Genomic DNA, 20,983 nt, shown 5'->3' on the forward strand with positions numbered 1-20,983 from the left:
ACGTGGCCTGCTGGCTTTGCTTGGCGTGAGCGTCATTAAGGCAATAAGGCATGGCCTACTCGCTGATCAGCAATGTCCAGCAGTCGGTGGTGGTGGTGATTTAATGGACGTTTTGCATGGTCAGCCTTGTAAATGTAAAAACGTAGGGAAAGCCACAGGGGGGCAATCACATACTGGGGAGAACTAACTTTAATCCCTACCTAGTTAACATAGCTCCACCCGTCGTGTGAAGCCACATAATCAATCTTAAGCTCCAGTTTCCCTACTTAATACATTGAAATGTCTCCTACCCGTTCACGATCCATGCTATACCTATACGATCCTACCTGTACTATGGTATTTCATCATCTACCCCCACAAACGTAACAATATCTATATCATTAAAACACTTATTTCTGAAGTTTGTAATCGGAACTTCTCTCCAGCTATTGCTCCTGTCGCCCTAAGTTATGTGTGATACTATGTAGTTATGACTAACCCTTCCATATAAACATACATGTGTCTCCAAATGTCTAAGTGTGGAATAAAAGCTGAAAATCGGTGAAAAGTTTTGAATAACCCACGCCATTTTGTTTTACGCACAGTGAGATGCTGCACTTGATACCGAGGAGAATAAGAAGACGTCCCAATGTGTGCCGGACGCGCAGCGACTCGAGAGGCATGCTATGCCTTTTAATACAAATATAAATGTGATCAGAAATGTAAAGGGGATACTTACCAGTAACCACACTATAAGAGACAATACTGCAGTTGAATACAAAGCGATATTCAGGCAATCCGCCAGAATGAATTTTGGTGCCAACTGACACAATTATTTTGAAAGGAAGCGGAAAGGAAGAGGAAGGTCAAGTTAATTTGTATGAACATAAACACTTTATGCCCATGATTTTCACAGGTTACCGCTAGTCTATATTATAATACTGTCAAGTTGGCCCTGTAGTTAATACCGCAGGGTGACGGATAGCCGTAACGATGCTTTAACTCCGAGGCCGTTCAAGCCCTCTACACTGTGATCGACCATCTCTACACAGACACAAAAACAGACAGGGGGAAAGATAATGAAACTAAAATGATGATTTTTTTTTAAATATCAGCCGATACTAATTTTGCTCCCCGAGGTCGTTGAAAGACGTCTGCAGTACGAAGTGGCCCAACGCTGCTCGTGCGGGAAGCGCCCCGACAACCCCACGTTAAGCACCCATGCGTAGGCAAGCAGTCAAAGGGCCTTCTTTGTTCCCGCCGCCAAGTGAGACGCGGCTTCCAACTCCTGCGAAAAGCACCACAGCCAACAAAACCTCCCCCTCCGACTTTGCAAAAGTTCGCACGAGCTCCGAAAGCTCTACTCAAAACCTCCACATGAGCCACGAGAGAGAGAGACAGACAGAGAGACTCAGTCGGAGCGATTCTTCTTCCTCTGCAATGCTGCCCACGCAGCCAAGAGCTCCTCACTCTTCAAAAGCACGCACCAAAACTCACACGAGCAAAATCCCACCAACACGAACAGAGAAATATGGTGCCGCTTCTTGTTCAAGCCAGAACCAGCGGAGAGAGATTCTTCTTCCTCCGTTCTCGAAGTCCCTCGATCGCTGACGTCATACGACCAATCACAAAGCTCGGGGACACAACACAACAACAGGCATATTAAGGCCATTTTCCCTGCAAGAGCGGGGGTTAGCCTGGGAATTATCCTTAAACCCTACCTAATTAGCATGTCTTCATCCCCCGTGTGAAGAACACATAAACAACCTTAAGCTCAGTTTCCCTGTCTATGTACATCAAAATGGGCTTTCTATACGCGTCCACGGTCCATGCTAATTTACACCGTTCTATCTCCACTATGGTATGTCATCACCTACCCTCCACAAACGTAACAATACGCTCACTATATGTCGAGGGGTCAATCCTTCCTGAGCTAAAGGCTTTTTCCCCAACAGCCCCCACCCCCTGCCTTTTCCCTGCAGTCAGACGCGGGCTGTTATCCCATGATACAAACCACTCTTCAGTTTTTTTTTTGTTTGTTTTTTTTGCCCATCACTGTTGTCCTCAAGAACATCAGAGGTGTACTCAGTTACCAAGTTTCCTCCCTCCTGCTCTATCTGTGGTAATAAACCTTTTGTTCATAAATAACTACATGGCACGTGGTCATTCGAGGTACGGGCTTTTAGACCACTTGGACTAACTCCAGGACCAGTGCAAGGGTATTGAGCGCCCCACGTGAACCTTCAGCTTTGTGTGCTTGTATTCTTGTTTGAGGTTATTTGTTTGTTTGCTTCATTTTTGTGAACAAAATTTTAAGATCCTTCTGTGAGACTTGATTAAACTGCTGCAGACAGTGAAGAAGGAAAGTCAAAAAGCTGGTTTTTATTTAAAAAAAAAATAAATCTTGTGAACTAGCAAAATCGATGTGTTCAGGTTGGGAGACTATCATGTGGAAATAGTGGAAAGTCTCACCTTCCTGGATTCTAAGATTGAAGTGAGTCGATAATGTGAAGGAGAAACGAATAGATTGTAGAGCGTTGGGGAGAACAGCTATGTCAGGATTGACAAAACAAACCAAGAGGAGACCGGTGAATGCTCTAGTCTAGTACTTCCAGTTACAATCTATGAAAGTGAGTCATAGACCGTGAAAAAGAAAGAAAGAAGATAAACAGATTTGAAATGTGGTGTTGGAGATAAAGGTTTAAAATTCCATGGATTGCAAGAAGAACAAATAAATCAGAACTTGAGGAAATTAGACCAGCATGTACATTAGAAGTACTGATGCTAAAACAGAAACTAATACTTTGGACACATTATGTGTGCAGAAAAGTCTGGAGAAATCAAACATGCTGAGTATTGTTGAGGAAAGAAGAGGAAGAGGCAGAGCTTGTATGTGCTCGGGGACTCGAGCTCGGGCCTTGGAGTTCCCGAAGGTAAAAGCTGCAACCAAGCTGTCTCTGCTGGAGCTTCAGGAAGCAGTGCAGGATCGGGATGTTTGGAGAAATCTGATCATGAATGTCACCAGAATTCGGCCATGACCTGATGGAACTATTTAACTTTATGAGACACACATTATAGACTAGGTGATCACCCAAAACGATTGTGGTCTTGTTGGTGAGTTAATGCAGTTTTGTCATCGTCGTCGTCGCATTTCCGTGCGTTTTCAACTGTATCAACTTCTGCGTATTGATATTGAATACAGCTGCTTTGTGGTTTTGGTGTTTTAATGTATCGTGTAATTATTGTCATTTAAATTTATCAAGGATATTCATGTCCGGCAGGATGGTCTGGAGGTGGCACACTTGCATTTGAATCCCGAAACAAGTAGAAACTGTCAAGATGGTGCATCCCAAAGTGCACCGTCCCTTTGATGGATGTTAAGCTGGGTGTACCACCTGATATTATTGGTGGATGTTGAATTGGTTGGTGGATGTTGAAGATGCCATGATGTCTTTCACAATGAGTCGGCGAGTTATCACCGGCACCCTGAACAAATGTCTAATTCGTGCATTTTCAGGTGAACCTCAGAATTGGCCATCCAGTTTGTGAAAGGATTTGACCGACCTCACAAGGAGGCAGGAATAATTGGGGTAGTAATAGTTTGTCGTATAGTAGCCGTTTGTAATCGTATTGTCAAAACGTAGTTATGACCACGGCTGCCAGATGATCAAGTGAGACAAAAGCTTTCGAATGACACATTTATTTTAAATATCTGCATGTTTGATGAAAACCTGCGGAATGAAGTCAAATGGCCAGCTTGGTTTTGTGGCAAGTGAGCGTCGAGATTGACATATTGTTGTCTTGGCAACCAGCATTTTGGGGAGGGAGGAATGGGTTATTGGATGCCTTTGTAAATTTTCACAATGCTTCTGGCTCCATTTCGGCATCAACTGTTCACGTGCATCAGCCAGTGTTCTATATTCGTCAGAGTATCATTTATTGAACATGTTGATCAGAGGTATTTGCAATGAAAGGAGTTTATTATTTGGTCCCAACATGTCATGTTTCTGATAACACATGACACACACATGACACACACACACACACACACACACACACACACACACACCCCTTGATAGATACAGCTTTGCTGTTGAAAGCCACCTTTCATCCTCTAATACACATTCAAACTGACGTAGGACATCGTCCATGACCGAGCCGTTTGATAACGCGAATATTGGGGCATTGCTGGAATATACCGTTTATGACCATTGGGCTTTGGCGACAGTATTCTTTGTAATATCAGCATCAAATGTTTCAGGTGTGCAGAATTCCTTGGTGTGATTTTCCTCCTGATGCAGGTAATGCTTTCCCTTGGCATCTAATCCGAGATAGGGAGAGGTAGACGATAACTGATTTCTAAGTTGTCATTGTCTACCCCTTTCATCAACCACCATAAACAAGGACTTCCCGAAGGAAGCATAAATTTTATTACATTTATGTCGAGGTGAAAATTTAAGGAAGAAAAATTGAATTTGAAAACCAGAAAATATTCCCACCCTTTCCCACATTCTCCCTTCTCCCTCACACAGATGGAAATCAGTAATTCCTCCATCAACACTTAAACTAAGGAGGAGGTGTGTGGTCGTTATGGGAGACTGGGCCAAGAATGCTGCACAACCGTTGCCAATTCGTGAGCCGTGCAAGTTAATTATGTAACGATTTTAGATGTGAAGTTACATAAAGTTCGTTGTAAGATAGGGGTTAGTGCATAGAAGCAAATTGCTAGATCAAGTCAATTAGGTAGGGTTTAAATTAGGTAGGGTACTTAACCCCTTATAAAGGGAAAAGGACAACAACAACAAAATTAAATGAAAAAACAGCACCAAATACCAGAATCTGTATTTGGTTGAAATATCTAGTTAAAAATTGGAGCAAAAATTCGGACTACTACGACTACGCCATGCCACGCCATTTTGCTGCTCCTCGAGCCGTGCTATTTTCGACATTTCCTTCTCATCCTCTTCCGTTTTCGTTTGTATTTTTGGTTTATTTGGGTTATTTGAACCGAGTTGGTTCATTTTGTTATTTTACTTTGACGTCCTGTTTGAGTTATTAGTCCTTTTGTGTTCGGGCCTAGGTCGTATAGCACCCGTGTGGGACTAGATTTGCCGCGCCCGATTTGTGGCGTATCACAAACTGTTTGACTTCCTTGTTTTTGCTTAATCACCCTTGACTTTCTGTGCTAAATTTGCATAGTTTTGGCGATTAAGCCGATAAGTTATTTGCTCAACGCGCGTTTGATTATCCTTTTGAGTTGATCATTAGCATACCGGTACGGTCATGCTAAAATAAGAAAAAGCTCGCGAACGAGCTCATTGATATATATATATTTTTCATTTTCATTTGACGGGAAATATACTTATATACCGTTAATAGTAATCATGCCTCTGGATGGTACATGGGCAAGGATGGCCGCTACTACCTCTGGTGCAGGTGGGAACCGCCCTGCCCACCCGTTTAAGGCGTTAACAAGGAAGCACGGGGTGAAATGCGAGTTGGGACAAATCACCCAAACAGAGGCCTATGTGAATGCACTCGCTAGTGTGGTTGATCCAGCAACGATAGTTGCAGCCTCGAAAATGTATGGACAAGCTGTGTTCTTTCTTAACTCAGAGGCTGCAGCAAACAAAGCCATTGAGAAAGGGATTAGTGTGGGAGGACTCTTTGTACAAGTCGAGCCGCTCTCAAGTCTTGGTACAAGGATAATTATATCTAATATACCTCCTTACGTGCCTGGCAATGTTGTGGTGCCTTTCCTGGAACGACTGGGAGTGTTGAGATCACCCATCAAGCCTGTGTCTTTGGGCTGTCATGAGCCCTCCCTCCAACATGTCTGGTCTTTTAAAAGACAAGTCTCCATTGAATTGGGAAAGGATGCTGAATGTGAGGGGTCGTTTGTTATTCCTTTTGACGGAAAGAATTACAGGGTGTTTTATATGACAAACGAACCCCGTTGTTTTGTATGCAAAGCGAAGGATCACAGGAGAGCAGACTGCCCCACTATCATTAAAGAGGTTGCAGCTCCTCAACGTCCAGATCAGCCTCGAGAGAATCCCAGCGTCACTGAAGGTAACCTAAGAGAGGCGGCTGCTCTTGTGCTCGAGGGCAGTGGACCCTCAAGAAAGTTCTATACCAGCTTCTCATCCCAACTCTTCCGCTGCCATAAATCAATGGCAGGCAGTGGGAGCAGGGAAGGCAAAGAGAGCACAGAAGAGGAAATCAGAACCCGCAGAGGAGGGGACCACGGAACACCCTGGTACAATTGAGGATGACGCGGGAAGTAATGTGTCAAAGGGATTTGTAAAGCCTAGTATTCTGAAGGAGAAAAGAGTGGTAACCCAATCTGAAGAAATGGAAGAAGAAGAAGAAGAGGAAACTATTCATCAAACGACAGGATATGGAGAGTCTTCTCTCTCAGATCCACCCAAAGACAGTTTGAAGAATGAACAGGAAGGGAGACCGTCAGGTAGTAAACCCAGCACGGTAAAGACACAACCTAGAGGTATCTGACTTGACAGGGCCAAACGATACTGTGATGTTGGCTCCTGAGAAAATGCATCCAATAATAACAACTGCAACAAAGCTTCAAAATAAACCAGGGATTGAAACATCTACAAGAGCAGTTCTGAACCGAAGGATTAACACTGAAGTTTCAAAGGATTCTGAAGTAGCATTCATCGGTGGGACAGATAGAGAGAGGGAACCAGACACACAAGCATCAATAAAGTTGCTGGCACTGACCGACATCTCGGGTGATGTCACTTCACTCACTGTTGGCGCAGAAAGGGGAATAGTTAAGCACATCTCTATTTTACCACCCCAAAAGGTTGGATCTCCTATACCAACTGAGGAGGAGGCATCCATTCCCACAGGTGAAGCAACGTCCGCCGCATCAGAGCCAAAGGAGCGTTCCTCTGCGCCAGAAGATTATGCCAAGTCAGCCTTGAGAGACGACATGGCAGAAGACTTGACACATTGTACAAGTACACCAAAGGAGAAGGATCTTGAACCTCCAGACAGCGATGATGAGGAAAGTATTGGTGATGGGGAAGACTATCAAGGGTCACTGACTGGTTTAGAGACAGACCTACCTGCAGGACGCCATTCCTGCATTCCCAGCCAGGAGATGCTCGAGTTCCTGGAACAAAGCTTGCATAGCAGGAAGAAAGTGGAAAATGCGCTGAAACGGTGGAAAGATTATGACTTGCTAGTGCATTCCTTGTAAGCACTAAGGAGAGAGGGACATAAAACAAGGACTTTAGGCTCGGACGAACAAGCCCGAGTCAGGAAGTTTCTAGCAAAGTTGTTGAGTTACGGGCCTGAATATAAATTCGTTTAGGAGGATGCATTTCACAGAAACAAAACTCTCAATACAATAATGACATCAAACTTACGAATAGGATCATTGAATGTCAATGGCTGTAAGGATGCATTCCGTGTGCACCAGGTATTGTCATTCTGTGTGAAGGAAAAACCTGAAGTAACCTTTTTGCAGGAAACCCACACGACCCCAGAGGCTGCATCCCGATGGGAAAACCAATGGGAAGGCTTGGCCTTTTTCAGTCACCTAACGGACACATCTTGTGGAGTGGCTACCCTCTTTTCACCAAAGAGGAAACCTGAAATACTTGTCGTAAAGGAAGCCAGTGTGGGGCGGTTGCTACATATAAAAGCAAAGTTTGAAGAATTTGTTGTCAATTTCGTCAACATTTATGCACCTTGTGTAGGAGTTGCAAGGGGGATTTTCTTCAACCGGTTGCAGAGATTCATGCTCACCTTGCCTGGTGAAGAGTGTGTAATTCTTGGAGGAGACTTTAATTGCACTCTAAACCCCTCCCTTGATCGAATAGGTCAGGAGCCGCATAATCCCTCTAAGAATATTACAACAAACCATAACACTGTTAAACTTGAGGGATACTTGGCACATACAACACCCCACAGACAGAACATTCACGTATACGAGTATCAGAGGTGGTCATATATCACAATCCCGGCTCGATAGAATTTACGTGTCTCACCGTTGGTGTAAGATTGTCAGTGACTCCGGCATAAAAGTTGCCCATTTCACAGATCACAACTTGGCCTGGATTAAGTTTTCCCTGGCGGAAACAAGGCGAGGCCCTGGCTTGTGGCACCTGAACAATGCTTTGTCAGGATGAAGCCTTTTTGTCAATCTTTTTGAATTTTTGGCAAGCCTGGAGGAATAAAAAAGGAGATTTTTGCTCACTTGGATTCTCGTGGGATGTAGGCAAGGTACGATTGAAATTACTGTGTCAGGAATACTCGTATGGATCGAGCAAAACACTTGGGTTAGGGATCAAAAGACTGGAAGAGGAACTGCTGCACCTTGAGAAGCACCTGGCCACACTTACCCCTACTAAACTGCAGGCATACCAAGAAAAAAAGAGCACCCTTAAAGCATGTAGTCGTGTGAAGGCACGAGGGGCGTATGTGCGCTCTCGTTTGCAGTTTATTTCTGAGGATGAATATGTCCTGAATTATCTCAAAGGGGTGGAAAAACGCAAAGGTCAATTCAGGACTATAGCGAGTGTTCTCGCAGAAGATGGTCTCTTGCTCAATGGCTCTGAGGGTGTTCAAAACCGAATTAGAGCCTTTTATGCTCAGCTGTATTCGGGTAAGAGCACAGATGCAGGTGCAGGTGGCACTTTGTGGAGTAGTCTTCCTGAAGCCTCTGTAGAAGACCGGGAGCAGCTGGAGACTCCATTATCTCTGGGAGAATTGAAAACTGCCCTGCACAGCCTATCAAGAGATAAATCCCCTGGCATGGATGGCGTATCATGTGAATTCTATACAAAAGTATGGGACTTGGTTGGACCTGATTACCTAAGCGTAGCTCAGGAAGCATGTGATACAGGTATAATGCCCCTTTCTTGGCGTTGAGCGATGCTGGTCTTGATTCCCAAGGAGGGTGACTTGAGAGACTTGAAGAATTACCGCCCTGTGTCTCTGCTGTGTGTGGATTATAAGGTCATGGCTAAAATGTTGTCACTCCGTCTCGGACCAGTCCTGACAAAATTAGTCAACCCGGACCAATCTTATGCCATTCCAGGCAGGACAATACATGACAACATATCCCTTGTCAGAGACCTGATACAGTATGCGGACATGACTCGGACTCGAGTCGGATTTCTTTCCTTGGATCAGGAGAAAGCCTTTGACCAGATAAACCATGAGTATCTGTTTGAAACCTTGCTAACATTTGGGTTGGGGAGGAGATTTGTAGGCATGATTCAGACGTTGTACATGTCGGCAGAATGCCTAGTCAAAGTCAACGGTTTCTTGCTCGCGCCCTTTCCATTTGAGAGAGGAATAAGACAAGGATGTCCCCTGTCCGGCCAATTATATTCCCTATGTATCGAACCCTTCCTTTGTTTGATGAGAAGAAGGCTAACTGGCATTGTGGTGCCACACAACAGGGTCAACCCCAAACGTTCTGCATATGCAGATGATGTTCTCGTGTTTGCCAGTAATGCAAGGGATATGCAAATAGTTTATGATTGTCAGCAGGTCTATTCAGCAGCATCGTCTGCTACAATCAATTGGAGGAAAAGCTCGGGGCTTCTAATTGGACAAATGCAGGTAAAGGAGTTACCAACACTTTTTCAGAAATTGACCTGGAGTCGCAATGAGCTCAAATATTTGGGGGTGCACTTATCCACTTCCCATGGGTCCTCACCACTCATTAACTGGAACACTTTAGGGGACAAGATCGAAGCAAAGTTGAGAGACTGGAGTGGACTACTAAAAGTCCTGTCTCTGAGGGGAAAAACACTCCTTATTAAACAGTTTATAATTCCGAAGTTAGTATTTAGGCTCTCTTGCATAAGCACTCCAGAGGAGTTTCTGGTTAAGATGCAGAGGAAGCTACTGGATTACTTTTGGAATGGTAAACACTGGGTTTCCCTGGGCATTCTGAGCTTGCCTTTTTCAGAAGGTGGACAGTTTTCCCTGCCTTCGAAGCCACTACCACGCATCCAGGCTGAAGACCATACAACGTTACCTACATGTGAACCCTGCACCGCAATGGTGCTCACTGGCATCATACTTCTTCAGCAAAGTGCTCAATCTTGGGTACAAAAGGAATCTTTTCATCATTATATCTCGGAGCCTGTCTAGTGCTACATTGCCTCTTTTTTATCAAGAAATGCTGAAGGCTTGGAATGTAGTCGACGTACAAAGAACAGTTCCTTATCCAGGCAAGGACCTGTTAGAAGAACCGCTCATTCTCAACCCTCTTCTACAGGGCCCAACTCTGGCTTCCTTTTCAGTAAGAAGGAGCCTCTTAGCTGGTAGCATATCCACAGTGGGAGACGTTCTGAACGATGGTAAGAGAACGCTTTTACCCAAGGAACTCGCAGCGAAAATGGGCCTGAGGACAATCAGGATCCCCTCCAGGATACTTGAAGAGGTCAAAAGCTCCTTGCCTCCCGATTGTCTGGAATATCTAGAGAATCCCAAAGAGGGTGATGGATCTGGACAGATGTCCATCGGTAACTCCATGGATTTTAAAATCCGACCACGATGTTGCGAGCTCTCTCAGCCAATACCTGCAAACAATATGAGTAAGACCCCTGGCACAGTGGAAATGTCGTTCTGTGGGCTATCAAGGAAAAATATATACCTGCTAGTGATCCACTCGCTCCATTATATAGCTCTTGCAACCCGACTGGATACTCCCTGGCGTGAGATTCTTCCACTTCCTTCGACTGTTCATCCACGTTGGGATTCACTCTATCTACCCAACGCTATTTATATCAAGGTACGATTTACGTACGTACGATCAAGGTACGAGGTATCAAGGTACGAAGGACGAGGCTAAAGGTTTTTGAAATGAGTAGATTTGGTGAGCAAGTCGAAAGCACCCTTTTAAAGAAGAAGAAAAAGGTGTTATCATATACGACAGAATACAGTACTTCAGGGGAAATAGCGTTGGGATATAATCTTGGATATAAAAGCTTGTATAATATATAAATAGACATATAGGTGCGAAACCTTGATATAACCACTTTTGTTGAGACTGCGAAACACAAGTGCGAAAAGTGTTTTTTCCACACTAATACAAGTGCAAAAGTGGTTTCCTGCACCAGCACAATATAGACTTGTATAGACAATATAAATAGCTTGGATATAATCAACACTAGTCTCCACATATTTATATTATAATCCACACTTGTCTCCACATATTTATATTGTAATTATAATCCACACTAAGTTTCCACATATTTATATCCCTGGTGTTGGGCTAGCGGCTAGGGTGCCGGCTTAGGATCCTAGGATCCTGGGTTCGAATCCCGGTCAATCGCTGAATTAACGCCAGGGGGGTTGACTCAGCCTGTCATCCTTCCGAGGTCGGCAAATTGAGTACCAGTTCACTGGTAATTCCCTGCTTGTCGTTAAAGGCGGCAAAAAGGGTTGGCGTCAGGAAGGGCATCCGGCCGTAAAACATTGCTTCAAAAAGGGGACCGAAAAACAACAACAACCACAGTTCCCGAAAAAGGCCAACCCCCGCTTGCGGGGAAAAATGGCCTCTAAAGGTGGTTTTTTTTTTGTTTGTTTTTTACTCAACGCCAAGAATGATGGCAGACTTAAGTTGGAGGTTGCTACATGGGGCACTGAGCTCTGGATCTATGATGCAGCATTTCACTAACTTCTCAGAGGATTGCTGCTTTTGTGGTGAAAGGGAAACTATATTTCACATATACCTTCAATGCCACCGTCTTGAACCAGTGTTCTTACTGATGAAAAATCTTCTCTTGCGCTTCTGGCTTCACTTCTCTCCAACACTTTTTATCATCGGCCATCCGGTAAAGAAACTAAGCAAGTCACGAGATCTCCTTGTTAACTTTATTTTAGCCTGTGCAAAAATGGCAATATATAAAACCAGGAAGGCAAAAATTGAGAAAGATGTGGTGGAACACAGTTCTGTATGTCTGAAGGGCTTAATACGCTCACGCATTATTTCGGAGTACAAGGTGGCAGAATATAGTAACACTGTTCAAAAGTTTAAGGAAACCTGGACTATAAATGATGCACCTTGTACGGTCTCCCCACAAGATACTTTGCTCTTATTTGTATAAATGTGTTATTTGGCATTCTTTTTGGTGTTCTTTGGTGTTCTTTTTTTGGTCTTCTTTGGCGTTCTTTTACCTTCCCCTTATCTGTCTTGGTAGCGCTTTCTCTTCAAAATGCTCTACCTTGTCTACTGTAGTTCAAACCATGGACTTGCAGAGATGAGGAATTGAGCGACATTAAACTGGGAACATATGTTTGCCTGAGCTTGCATGAGCTCTGAACGCAAATCTCTGTAACCTTTCCAACAAAAGCACTACTACTACTACTACTACCACTACCACCACTACTACCACCACCACTACTATCACTACTACCACTACTACCACTTACTACTTTTTACTACTTTTTAAAATAGCTCCAATCCAATTTCGCCGACTTAGTGGGGACGGGTAAGCCTGGTGTTGGGTTAGGGTGCCGGCTTGGGATCCGAGGATCCTGGGTTCGAATCCTGGTCGATCGCTGCATTAACACCAGGGGGGTTGACTCAGCCTGTCATCCTTCCGAGGTCGGCAAATTGAGTACCAGTTCACTGGTAATTCCTTGTGTGTCGCAAGAGGCGACTAACAGGGTTGGCAGCAGGAAGGGCATCCGGCCGTAAAACATTACTCCAAAAAGAGGACCACGGTGCCTAGAAAAGGCCAACCCCCACTCTGCGGGGAAAAATGGCCGCGAAAGGTGGTTCATTGTGGGGATGGCTCAAAACGTTTGTCACCTCAATTTTTTCCATGAGCCTCAATATTGTGAGAGGAGAAAAAAAGAAACGATAACGAGAAGGGCACTCTGTAGAGTGCATACATTTTGTTTGAGTGCATACATCAGTTTACATTTTGTATCCCATGTTCTTTTGGTTCCTGGCATCGATGCCATCAATTCCTCCTCTTTAGAGTGCTGGAGTTTGGCACGTATGTTTGTCAGTCTCGCAATCCAGAATGGTTTTTATTGGTATTGTGAAAGTACTTTAACCACCTTTTCCATCAAATAAAACCGTTTTTTGTGGCCAACTTCAGGTTCGGCTGCCCTCTTGAACCACACATTGATTTTGCTTGTACAGACATGTTGAATGAATTTGCAAGTTATTATCTTTCGATCAAGGATGTTTCTGTGTTTTTGAAGATGTTTCGGTGTCTCCCGCCATGTTGCATTTCTCCTTTCTTTTTAAAAATTTTTTGTCTATGGACGTCTTATTTCTGCAGGGATTGGTCGGATGGATGTTCTGGAAATCTTGCATCATTTTCTATTTTCTGGTCCATCTGTTAGCCTGTATTTTCTGTATTTGTTTCTATTTTTCTAGTTAATGTGTTTTGACTCCATTGCTACATCTTGATCCATTCTGTTCCAGCTCGTCCACAAGCCTTGACTTTGTATACAAGTGTTTTTTCCAGGGCTGTGTTGTATTGCAATTTGAAAGGGAATCGATCTTTTGAGGGCTATGCTCTGATGGCGTCACGGCCTTAATGTTCACTGAACAACGATCTTGTTGAAGGACACCAACCTTCTATGTTTTTTGTAAAATAGTTTTGCCAATTGCGGTGAGTAAAAACCTTGCCATGCTTTATTACCACTTCAAAACCCTTATCGATTAGAGGATCCCAGTGGGCTGCCAATTTCGCTAATTCTGCAAAATCTATGATCAAGTGTTTTAATTGATTTAAAAAAAATTTGAAGCAAAATCTTTAAAAGGTTTTTACTTTGTAACAATCCTGAATACTGCACACAGATTATTATTCTTTGAGGATTTATTAAGCTTTTGTCTTCTGTCGCCTGATTAACCCCTCCAAGAGGGTTTTTGTTTTGATCCATTATCCTGAACTAGAATGACCCACTCCCTCAGGGAGTGGCCTGGGAGGGTGGGGGGGGGGGGGGGGGGGGGGAGGGGGTTGTTACGTTATCTTTATTCAAACTTGTAATTCAAAATACCTCTAGCTGCATAATTCAAAAGGCCTCACTGCACTAGAAGTTGTGTGGCCAGGAATACTGTACTGTAAAGATAGAAAATTTGCATTGCTCTTCCCTTCCCCCATCCCCTCCCCCCCCCCCCCCCCCCCCTTCCTCGTGCCCTTTGTCCACCAAGACCACCAACAACGTTAAGGATTTAGATTCAGAAAAACCAAAATCTTGATTTTCAACTTTTGAGTAGTATGAACAATTGCCATGTCCAAAAGGTACATCTTCAAATACTATATTTACGTGACCAACCTCCTCCCTCGACCACTGCCCTCCACGCCCACATAACCATTGACCCTGTGCCAACTACCTCTAACTTGCAACCAAATATTGCAAAGTACATATGAGCCTGAAGTCTTATGTTTTGCAGTTTTATGACAATAATGCAGCTGTGCTAGAGTTACTTTGGGCACGATCTTTTTATTTGTTAATTATTTTAAAGGACGAGAGGGGAGCTGGGCATGAATTGATAGAGAGGGAGAAGGAAGGAACTATGTGCTTGTACCTAAAGACATGTCTGATGTTTACCTTTTGATGTGTTGAACACAACCTTTGAGATTATGCCAAATGTTGACTAAGTTGGTTTGTTTTTGTACTGTTGGGTCCATTAACTTGGCACCATGTTGACTTCAGTTTAAAAAAGGAGCAATTTTACCTTTTTCTACTTTTAAATGCTAATAATGTTTGACTTAGGGGGTTAGGGAGAAATGGTGGAGAGTTGGGGAAGTTGGTGGAGAAGAGTTGGTGTGGGGGGGGGTGGGTGGGTTATTTTTGGGGTTTTGCCTGAGGTTGATCCACAGAGTGGCCACAAAGTCCCTATGCATAAGTGTGTCCTCTTACTTATTTGTTTTATTTGTTTCCCAGGTTCGGCTTCAACATGACGGACACCAGTGGGTATACGATAGAAGAGAGACTGATTACTTGTGTTTGGGTTCACGACCAAGCGCGTGGAGCAGCAAGTTTTGAAAACATAAGGACAAGATTTTCAGAGGTTCGATAAGCCAGCTCCTACGCGCGACACTGTTCTCAACTATGTGAGATCTTCTGAGTTAGGCATTCCATGCTCAACAGTCCAAAAAATAATGAGAAAGGATCTGGGATTGAAGCCATTTAAGCCTGGATGTGTTAATGAGCTTTGCGATAGAGACTTAGCCACTCATGAAGTCGCTTGCAAGGCTCTTCTGCAGCGATTTCCCCACCATTAAATCAAGACTAAGCGTATTTTTTTCGGATGAGTGTGCTATTTACCTCAGCAATCGATCCAGGAATGTTTTTATTTGTGCAAAGACAATCCTCATTTTTATGAGGAAATTGAACAGCATCCTCCTCATGTCATGATGTGGGCAGCAATTTCAGAAGATCACTTGATAGGGCCATATTTTTTTCGATACAAGTGTCAATCACACTGCTTATTTGAACATGATTCAGACGTGGTCCACAACTGCATGAGAGGTCTCGAGGCAACAGCTACCCTGCGACAAGATGGTGCACCAGCACATTATGCTCTTGCAGTTGGAGAATATCTTGACGACAAATTCAGTGGATGATGGATTGGACGTGGACCTGAGATAGTGTGGCCTCCTCAAAGTCTGGACTTAACACCATGTGACAACTCGCTTTGGGGCATTGTGAAAGAGGAAAATTTTCATCCCTGCCTAACAACAGTCGTCAGAGGCTGCTTTTATGACCTCCAACCCTCAACATGGAAGATGTACAGAAGAACATGGAGAAAAATTCAAATTTGTGTGGAGAATGGGGGGAAGCATGCAGATAAATTCTAACTAAATTCAAACTGCGTGCAGAAGGACTTTGGCCACTCTGTAGAATATTCCTGTCTATGGCTTTGCATCGATTTCTCTCTCGGTCAAATGATTGTCTCATAAAATTGCCTGGAGAGGTCTCTCTCCCTCTCCCTCCCCCTCTCTGCGCCCTTGCATCCGTCTATTTCTCTGCTCCCCCACCTCTGTCTCTCTTTCTGCTGCCCCACCTCTGTCTCTCTTTCTGTGTCTGTGTCTGCCTCTTTCCTATGACTGTGTCTCTATTTGCGCCCTCGCATCCGTCTATCTCTCTGCTCCCCCACCTCTGTCTCTTTCTGTGTCTGTGTCTGTCTCTTTCCTATGCCTGTCTGTCTCTTTCTCTCATACCAAACGACCCAAATATCAAGTGATTTTTATTTCCATTTTTATGCCTCCGCTGACGAAGTCGCCGGAGGCATTGTTTTCAGGTTGTCCGTCCGGCTGTCTGGCTGTCCGTCTGTGATAGGTTTGCGTTACCACGATAACTTGAGAACGGCTAATGGGATCTTAGTAAAACTTGGTGCAGGTATGTATAATGAGGTAAAGATAAGCTGATTAGATTTTGGGGTCATGAGGTCAAAGGCCAAAAGTCATGTTAGGTAAAAATCCTTTTACCGTGATAACTTGTGAACCAGTGATGGGATTCTGACCAAACTTGGTACACTTGTGTAGAATTATGTATTGATGAACTGATTAGATTTTGGGGTTAATAAGTCAGTCTGTAATGGGTCTAAAACTTGAGAATGGCTCAAGTGATCCAATTCAAACTTGGTACAGGTATGTATAATATTGTAAAGATTAAGGGATTGGATTTTTGGGTCAAAGGTCAAAGTCTGTAATAGGTCTAAAACTTGAGAATGACGAAAGGGATCTAATTCAAACTTGGTACAGATGTGCATAATGATGTAAAGATTAAATGATTAGATTTTGGGGTCCCAAGGTCAATCAATGGTCAGAGGTCATGTCAGGTAAAAATGTGATAACTTGTGAACAGCTGAAGGGATTGAAATTACAACTTGGTACAGGTAATTCATGGCCAAAAATATTGGCACCCTTGCACTGTTTTCAAATAATGCACCATTTCTTCCAGAAAATTGTTGAAATTAAAAAAAATTTGGTATCCACAAATGTATTTTTGGTTTGCAGTGGAACAAACAAAAAAAAGCTGAAAAATTATTAAATCTTAGTTTATTCCACACAGAAATCCTAAAATGGCCCAGACAATATTATTGGCACCTTTTAGAAGTTGTTAGAAATAATTCGATTTCAAGCAGGTGATTCTCCTTTACTTTGGAATTGAACTCACCCGTGGTGAGTTGTAGGTGCCTGAAATATAAAAATCACTCATTCAACCAGTTTCAATAGAGAAAAGGAGTCATTCTGCTGTTTTGTGTCACTGTGTGCACCGCATGGAGAAAAGAAAGAAAACCAGAGAATTGTCTGAGGAGGTCAGACACCAGATTGTAGCCAAGCATGGACAATCTCAAGGCTACAGGTCCATCTTCAGAGACCTTGATGTTCCTGTGTCCACCGTATGCAATGTTAGTAGGACGTTTAAGGCCCATGGCACTGTAGCCAACCTCCCTGGACGTGGTTGCAAGAGAAAACTTGATCGAAGATTGCAGTGAACGATTGTTCGAATGGAGAAAGCACCTCGATCAACTGCCAAACAGATTCAAGCTGACCTTCAGCCACAATGTATGAAAGTTTCACCTCGCACCATCCTTCACCAACTTTATGAAAGGGGGTTCTATGGTAGAAGACCCAGGAGCACCCCACTGCTGAGAGAGAGCCATAAGAAAGCTCGACTGGAGTTTGCCAAAACATACCTGAACAAGCCAAAATCCTTCTGGGAGAATGTGCTATGGACAGATGAGACCAAATTAGAGATTTTTGGTAAAGCACATCATTTCTATGTTCACAGAAAACAAAATTAAACCTTCAAAGAAAAGAACACCTTCCCTCCAGTGAAAGATGGAGGATGTTCAGTGATGTTTTGGGGTTCCTGTGCTGCCACTGGCACTGGGTGCCTTGAATGTGTGCATGGCATCATGAAATCACGAGATTGCAAAGGCATTTTGAAGCACAATGTTCAACGCATTGTCAGAAAGCTGGGCGTCCGTCGAAGGTCATGGGTCTTGCAGCAGGACAATGACCCCAAACACACTTCAAAATTACCCAGGAATGGTTCAAGACAAAATGCTGGACTGTTCTGAAGTGGCCAGCAATGAGTCCAGATCTAAATCCCATTGAACACCTGTGGGGAGATCTGAAAACAGCAGTTGGGAGAAGGCACCCTTCAAATCTGGGAGAACTGGAGCAGTTTGCATAAGAACAGTGGGCCAAACTGCCAGTATAGAAGTATAGGAAGCTCATTCATGGCTATAGGAAGCGCTTGACTGGATTTTTTTCTCCAAAGGCTGTGCGACCAAATATTAAATCCAGGGTGTCAATAATTTTTTCAATGCCATTTCTTTCTCTTTTCTGATTTAAAAGGATATATTATGTTCTGAATCAAAAACAAAGGTTCTGTAATGATGAAATACTTTTGAATAGAAAAAGTATATTAAAAAAAACAAAAAAACAGTGAAATCAAGAATTGTGGAGACCAAATACTTTTATCAATTTCAACTTATTTTTAGAGAAAATTGTCATTTATTTGAAAAAAGTGCAACGGTGCCAATATTTTTGGCCACGACTATGTATAATGATGTAAACATGAACTGATTAAATTTTGAGGTCAAAGGTCTACATGTCAGGTAGAAATGTGATGACTTGAGAACAGCTGAATGGATTTAAATCAAACTTGTGGTACAAGTATTGTAATGATGTAATAATGTGGGCGGAGGCATATCAGTCGACGTTGTGACGTCCAAGACTGCCGTTCTTGCTTTCCCTTGGAGTTCCCTTGGTATGCATGTAAAGTTTTGGACGGCTATATTTCATGGTTTTGGAGTTGTGAAGGAGACACACTTACTGACACACTGACACACATACTGCTGTGCCAAAGTCTTGTACACATTCAAGAGACACACACACTGACATTTATTATTAATATAGACAGATGATCTTGGTTGAAGTTTCGTCATGTGTTGAGGAAGGATGAAAGTGACTGGTTGAGAAGAGTGATGGAAATGAATGTAGAAGGAAGTAGAGGACGGGGAAGACCGAGAAAAACTTAGCTAAAGATGGTGGAAGAAGAAATGCGGGCAAGGGGGTTAACAAGGAGAGATGCAGAAAATAGGGCAAAATGGAGAAGATTGTCATGGGGACCGCAAGGCTAACCCCCGCTCTAGCAGGGAAAATGGCCTTTAAAATGCATGTTTGTTGTTGTTGATCTTGGTTGAAGTCCTGTCCTTTTATTGAATTAATTTTCAGGGTCGTACATGCATGTCATGCTCAGTGTTTGTGTGACTTACAGTGGCAGGCTGAAGTTCGGGAGTTTTGTCCAAGTATCACGGTTCTCCTTGTTGGTTGCAAAGTAGAGCTGAGAGCAAGTGGAGAGGTACAGGATGATCGAGGCCCCGTCACTTACGAACAGGTCTGTTTGCTTTCTGTATCTCTCAGCTCTGTTGTTGTGGTATTCTTTAGCTCTTTGCAAGTGTATAAAAGGGATTTGGATATATACCTATTGTTAAAGTAAACCTAATATGACTACACTAGTTTGTTTTGGCTCCATTCATTTGTGTTTGTGTCTGACTTACTATTGCAAAAATTACTGTACACTCAAATTGATGTAAATTGCAGGATCTCATTCTGACTTTTCCACATATAGTAACTTAGTCTTTCTTTACAGTGCCTTCAAAAAGTATTCACACCCCTTTTTCACATTTTGTGGTGTTACAGCCTGAATTAAAAATGGATTAGCTGAGATTTTTTTTTTGTCACTGATCTACATACAATACCCCATAATGTCAAAGTGGAATTTCGTTTTTTGAATTAAAAAAAAAAAATTCAAAATTAAAAGCTGAAATGTTTTGATTCAATAAGTATTCAACCCCTTTTCTATGACACTCCAAATTGAGCTTAGGTGCATCTAATTTCCTTGAGATGTCTCTACAACTTTATTGGAGTCCACCTGTGGCCAATTAAATTGATTGGACATGATTTAGAAAGAAATACACCTTTCTACAGAAGGTCCCACAGTTGACAGTGCATGTCATAGCAGAAACTTTACCATGAAGTCCAAGGAACTGTCCGTAGAACTCCAAGAAGGAATTGTGAGGAGGCATAGATCTGGGGAAGGGTATAAAACAATTTCTAGTGTTGAAAGTTCCCAAGAGCACAGCGAGCTCCATCATTAGGAAATGGAAAGATTATGGAACTACGCAGACTTTTCCTAGAGCTGGCCGTCTGACCAAACTGAGCAACCGGGCAAGAAGGACCTTGGACAGGGAGGTGACCAAGAACGCAATGACAACTCTGATATCAACACAGAGTTCCTTCACTGATATGGGAGAACCTGCCGGAAGGACAACCATTTCTGCAGAACTTCACAAATCTAGGCTTTATGGGAGAGTGGCTGGACATAAGCCATTACTGAGAAAAAGGCACATGACAGCATGCCTGGTGTTTGTAAAAACGCACTTGAAAGAGAGAGAGAGCATGAGGAAAAAGATTCTGTGGTCTGATGCGATGAAAATTGAACTCTTTAGCCTGAATGCAAAGTGCAGCGATACATCTGGCAGAAAGCGAGCACAACTCATCACCCATGTAACACCATTCTTACTGGGAGGCATTGGGGTGGCAGCATCATGCGGCAATGATTTTCAACGGCAGGGACTGGGAGACTTGTAAGGATAGGGGGGACAATGAATGGAGCCAAATACTGGCAAATCCTTGAGGAGAACCTGCTTCAGAGTGCAAATGACCATAGACTGTGTCGAAGATTTACGTTCCAACAAGACAATGACCCCAAGCATACAGCCAAAGCAACACTGAAATGGAACTATGCAGACTTTTCTACGCAGCAAAATGGCTTGCATTCCACTATGACATTATGGGGTATTTATTATGTGCAGATCAGTGACGAGACATCTCAATTTAATCAATTTTACCTTTATACATGTGTGGTGCACCCTTTGGAGGATGGCTTCCCACTGAGCTGTCTGGTCCTTGCCTAATTTGATTACAACTCCATGGAATCAGACCAAATGACGATTGGCTCT

The 20,983-nt window shown here is 43.2% G+C and overlaps 1 protein-coding gene across 3 annotated transcripts in view; it reads left to right on the plus strand.

Moving 5' to 3' along the window:
- Positions 1-20,983, plus strand: part of LOC137431449 (rho-related GTP-binding protein RhoE-like) — a 34,646-nt gene that overhangs the window by 11,898 nt on the left and 1,765 nt on the right. For 2 of the 3 annotated variants that reach the window (XR_013624119.1, XM_078782031.1), the window contains one exon: positions 19,237-19,356. Coding sequence is in view for 2 of the 3 variants with exons in the window: in XM_078782031.1 (XP_078638157.1) it covers positions 19,237-19,356 (120 nt within the window). In the remaining variant the exon portion in view is untranslated. Of the gene's footprint in view, positions 1-19,218; positions 19,357-20,983 lie in introns of all 3 variants that reach the window. The other variant, XM_078782030.1, reaches the window with a different exon arrangement.

The sequence above is a fragment of the Myxine glutinosa genome, chromosome 7 (assembly GCF_964187855.1).
Source record: "Myxine glutinosa chromosome 7, kmMyxGlut1.1, whole genome shotgun sequence".
Classification (NCBI taxonomy): Eukaryota; Metazoa; Chordata; class Myxini; order Myxiniformes; family Myxinidae; genus Myxine; species Myxine glutinosa.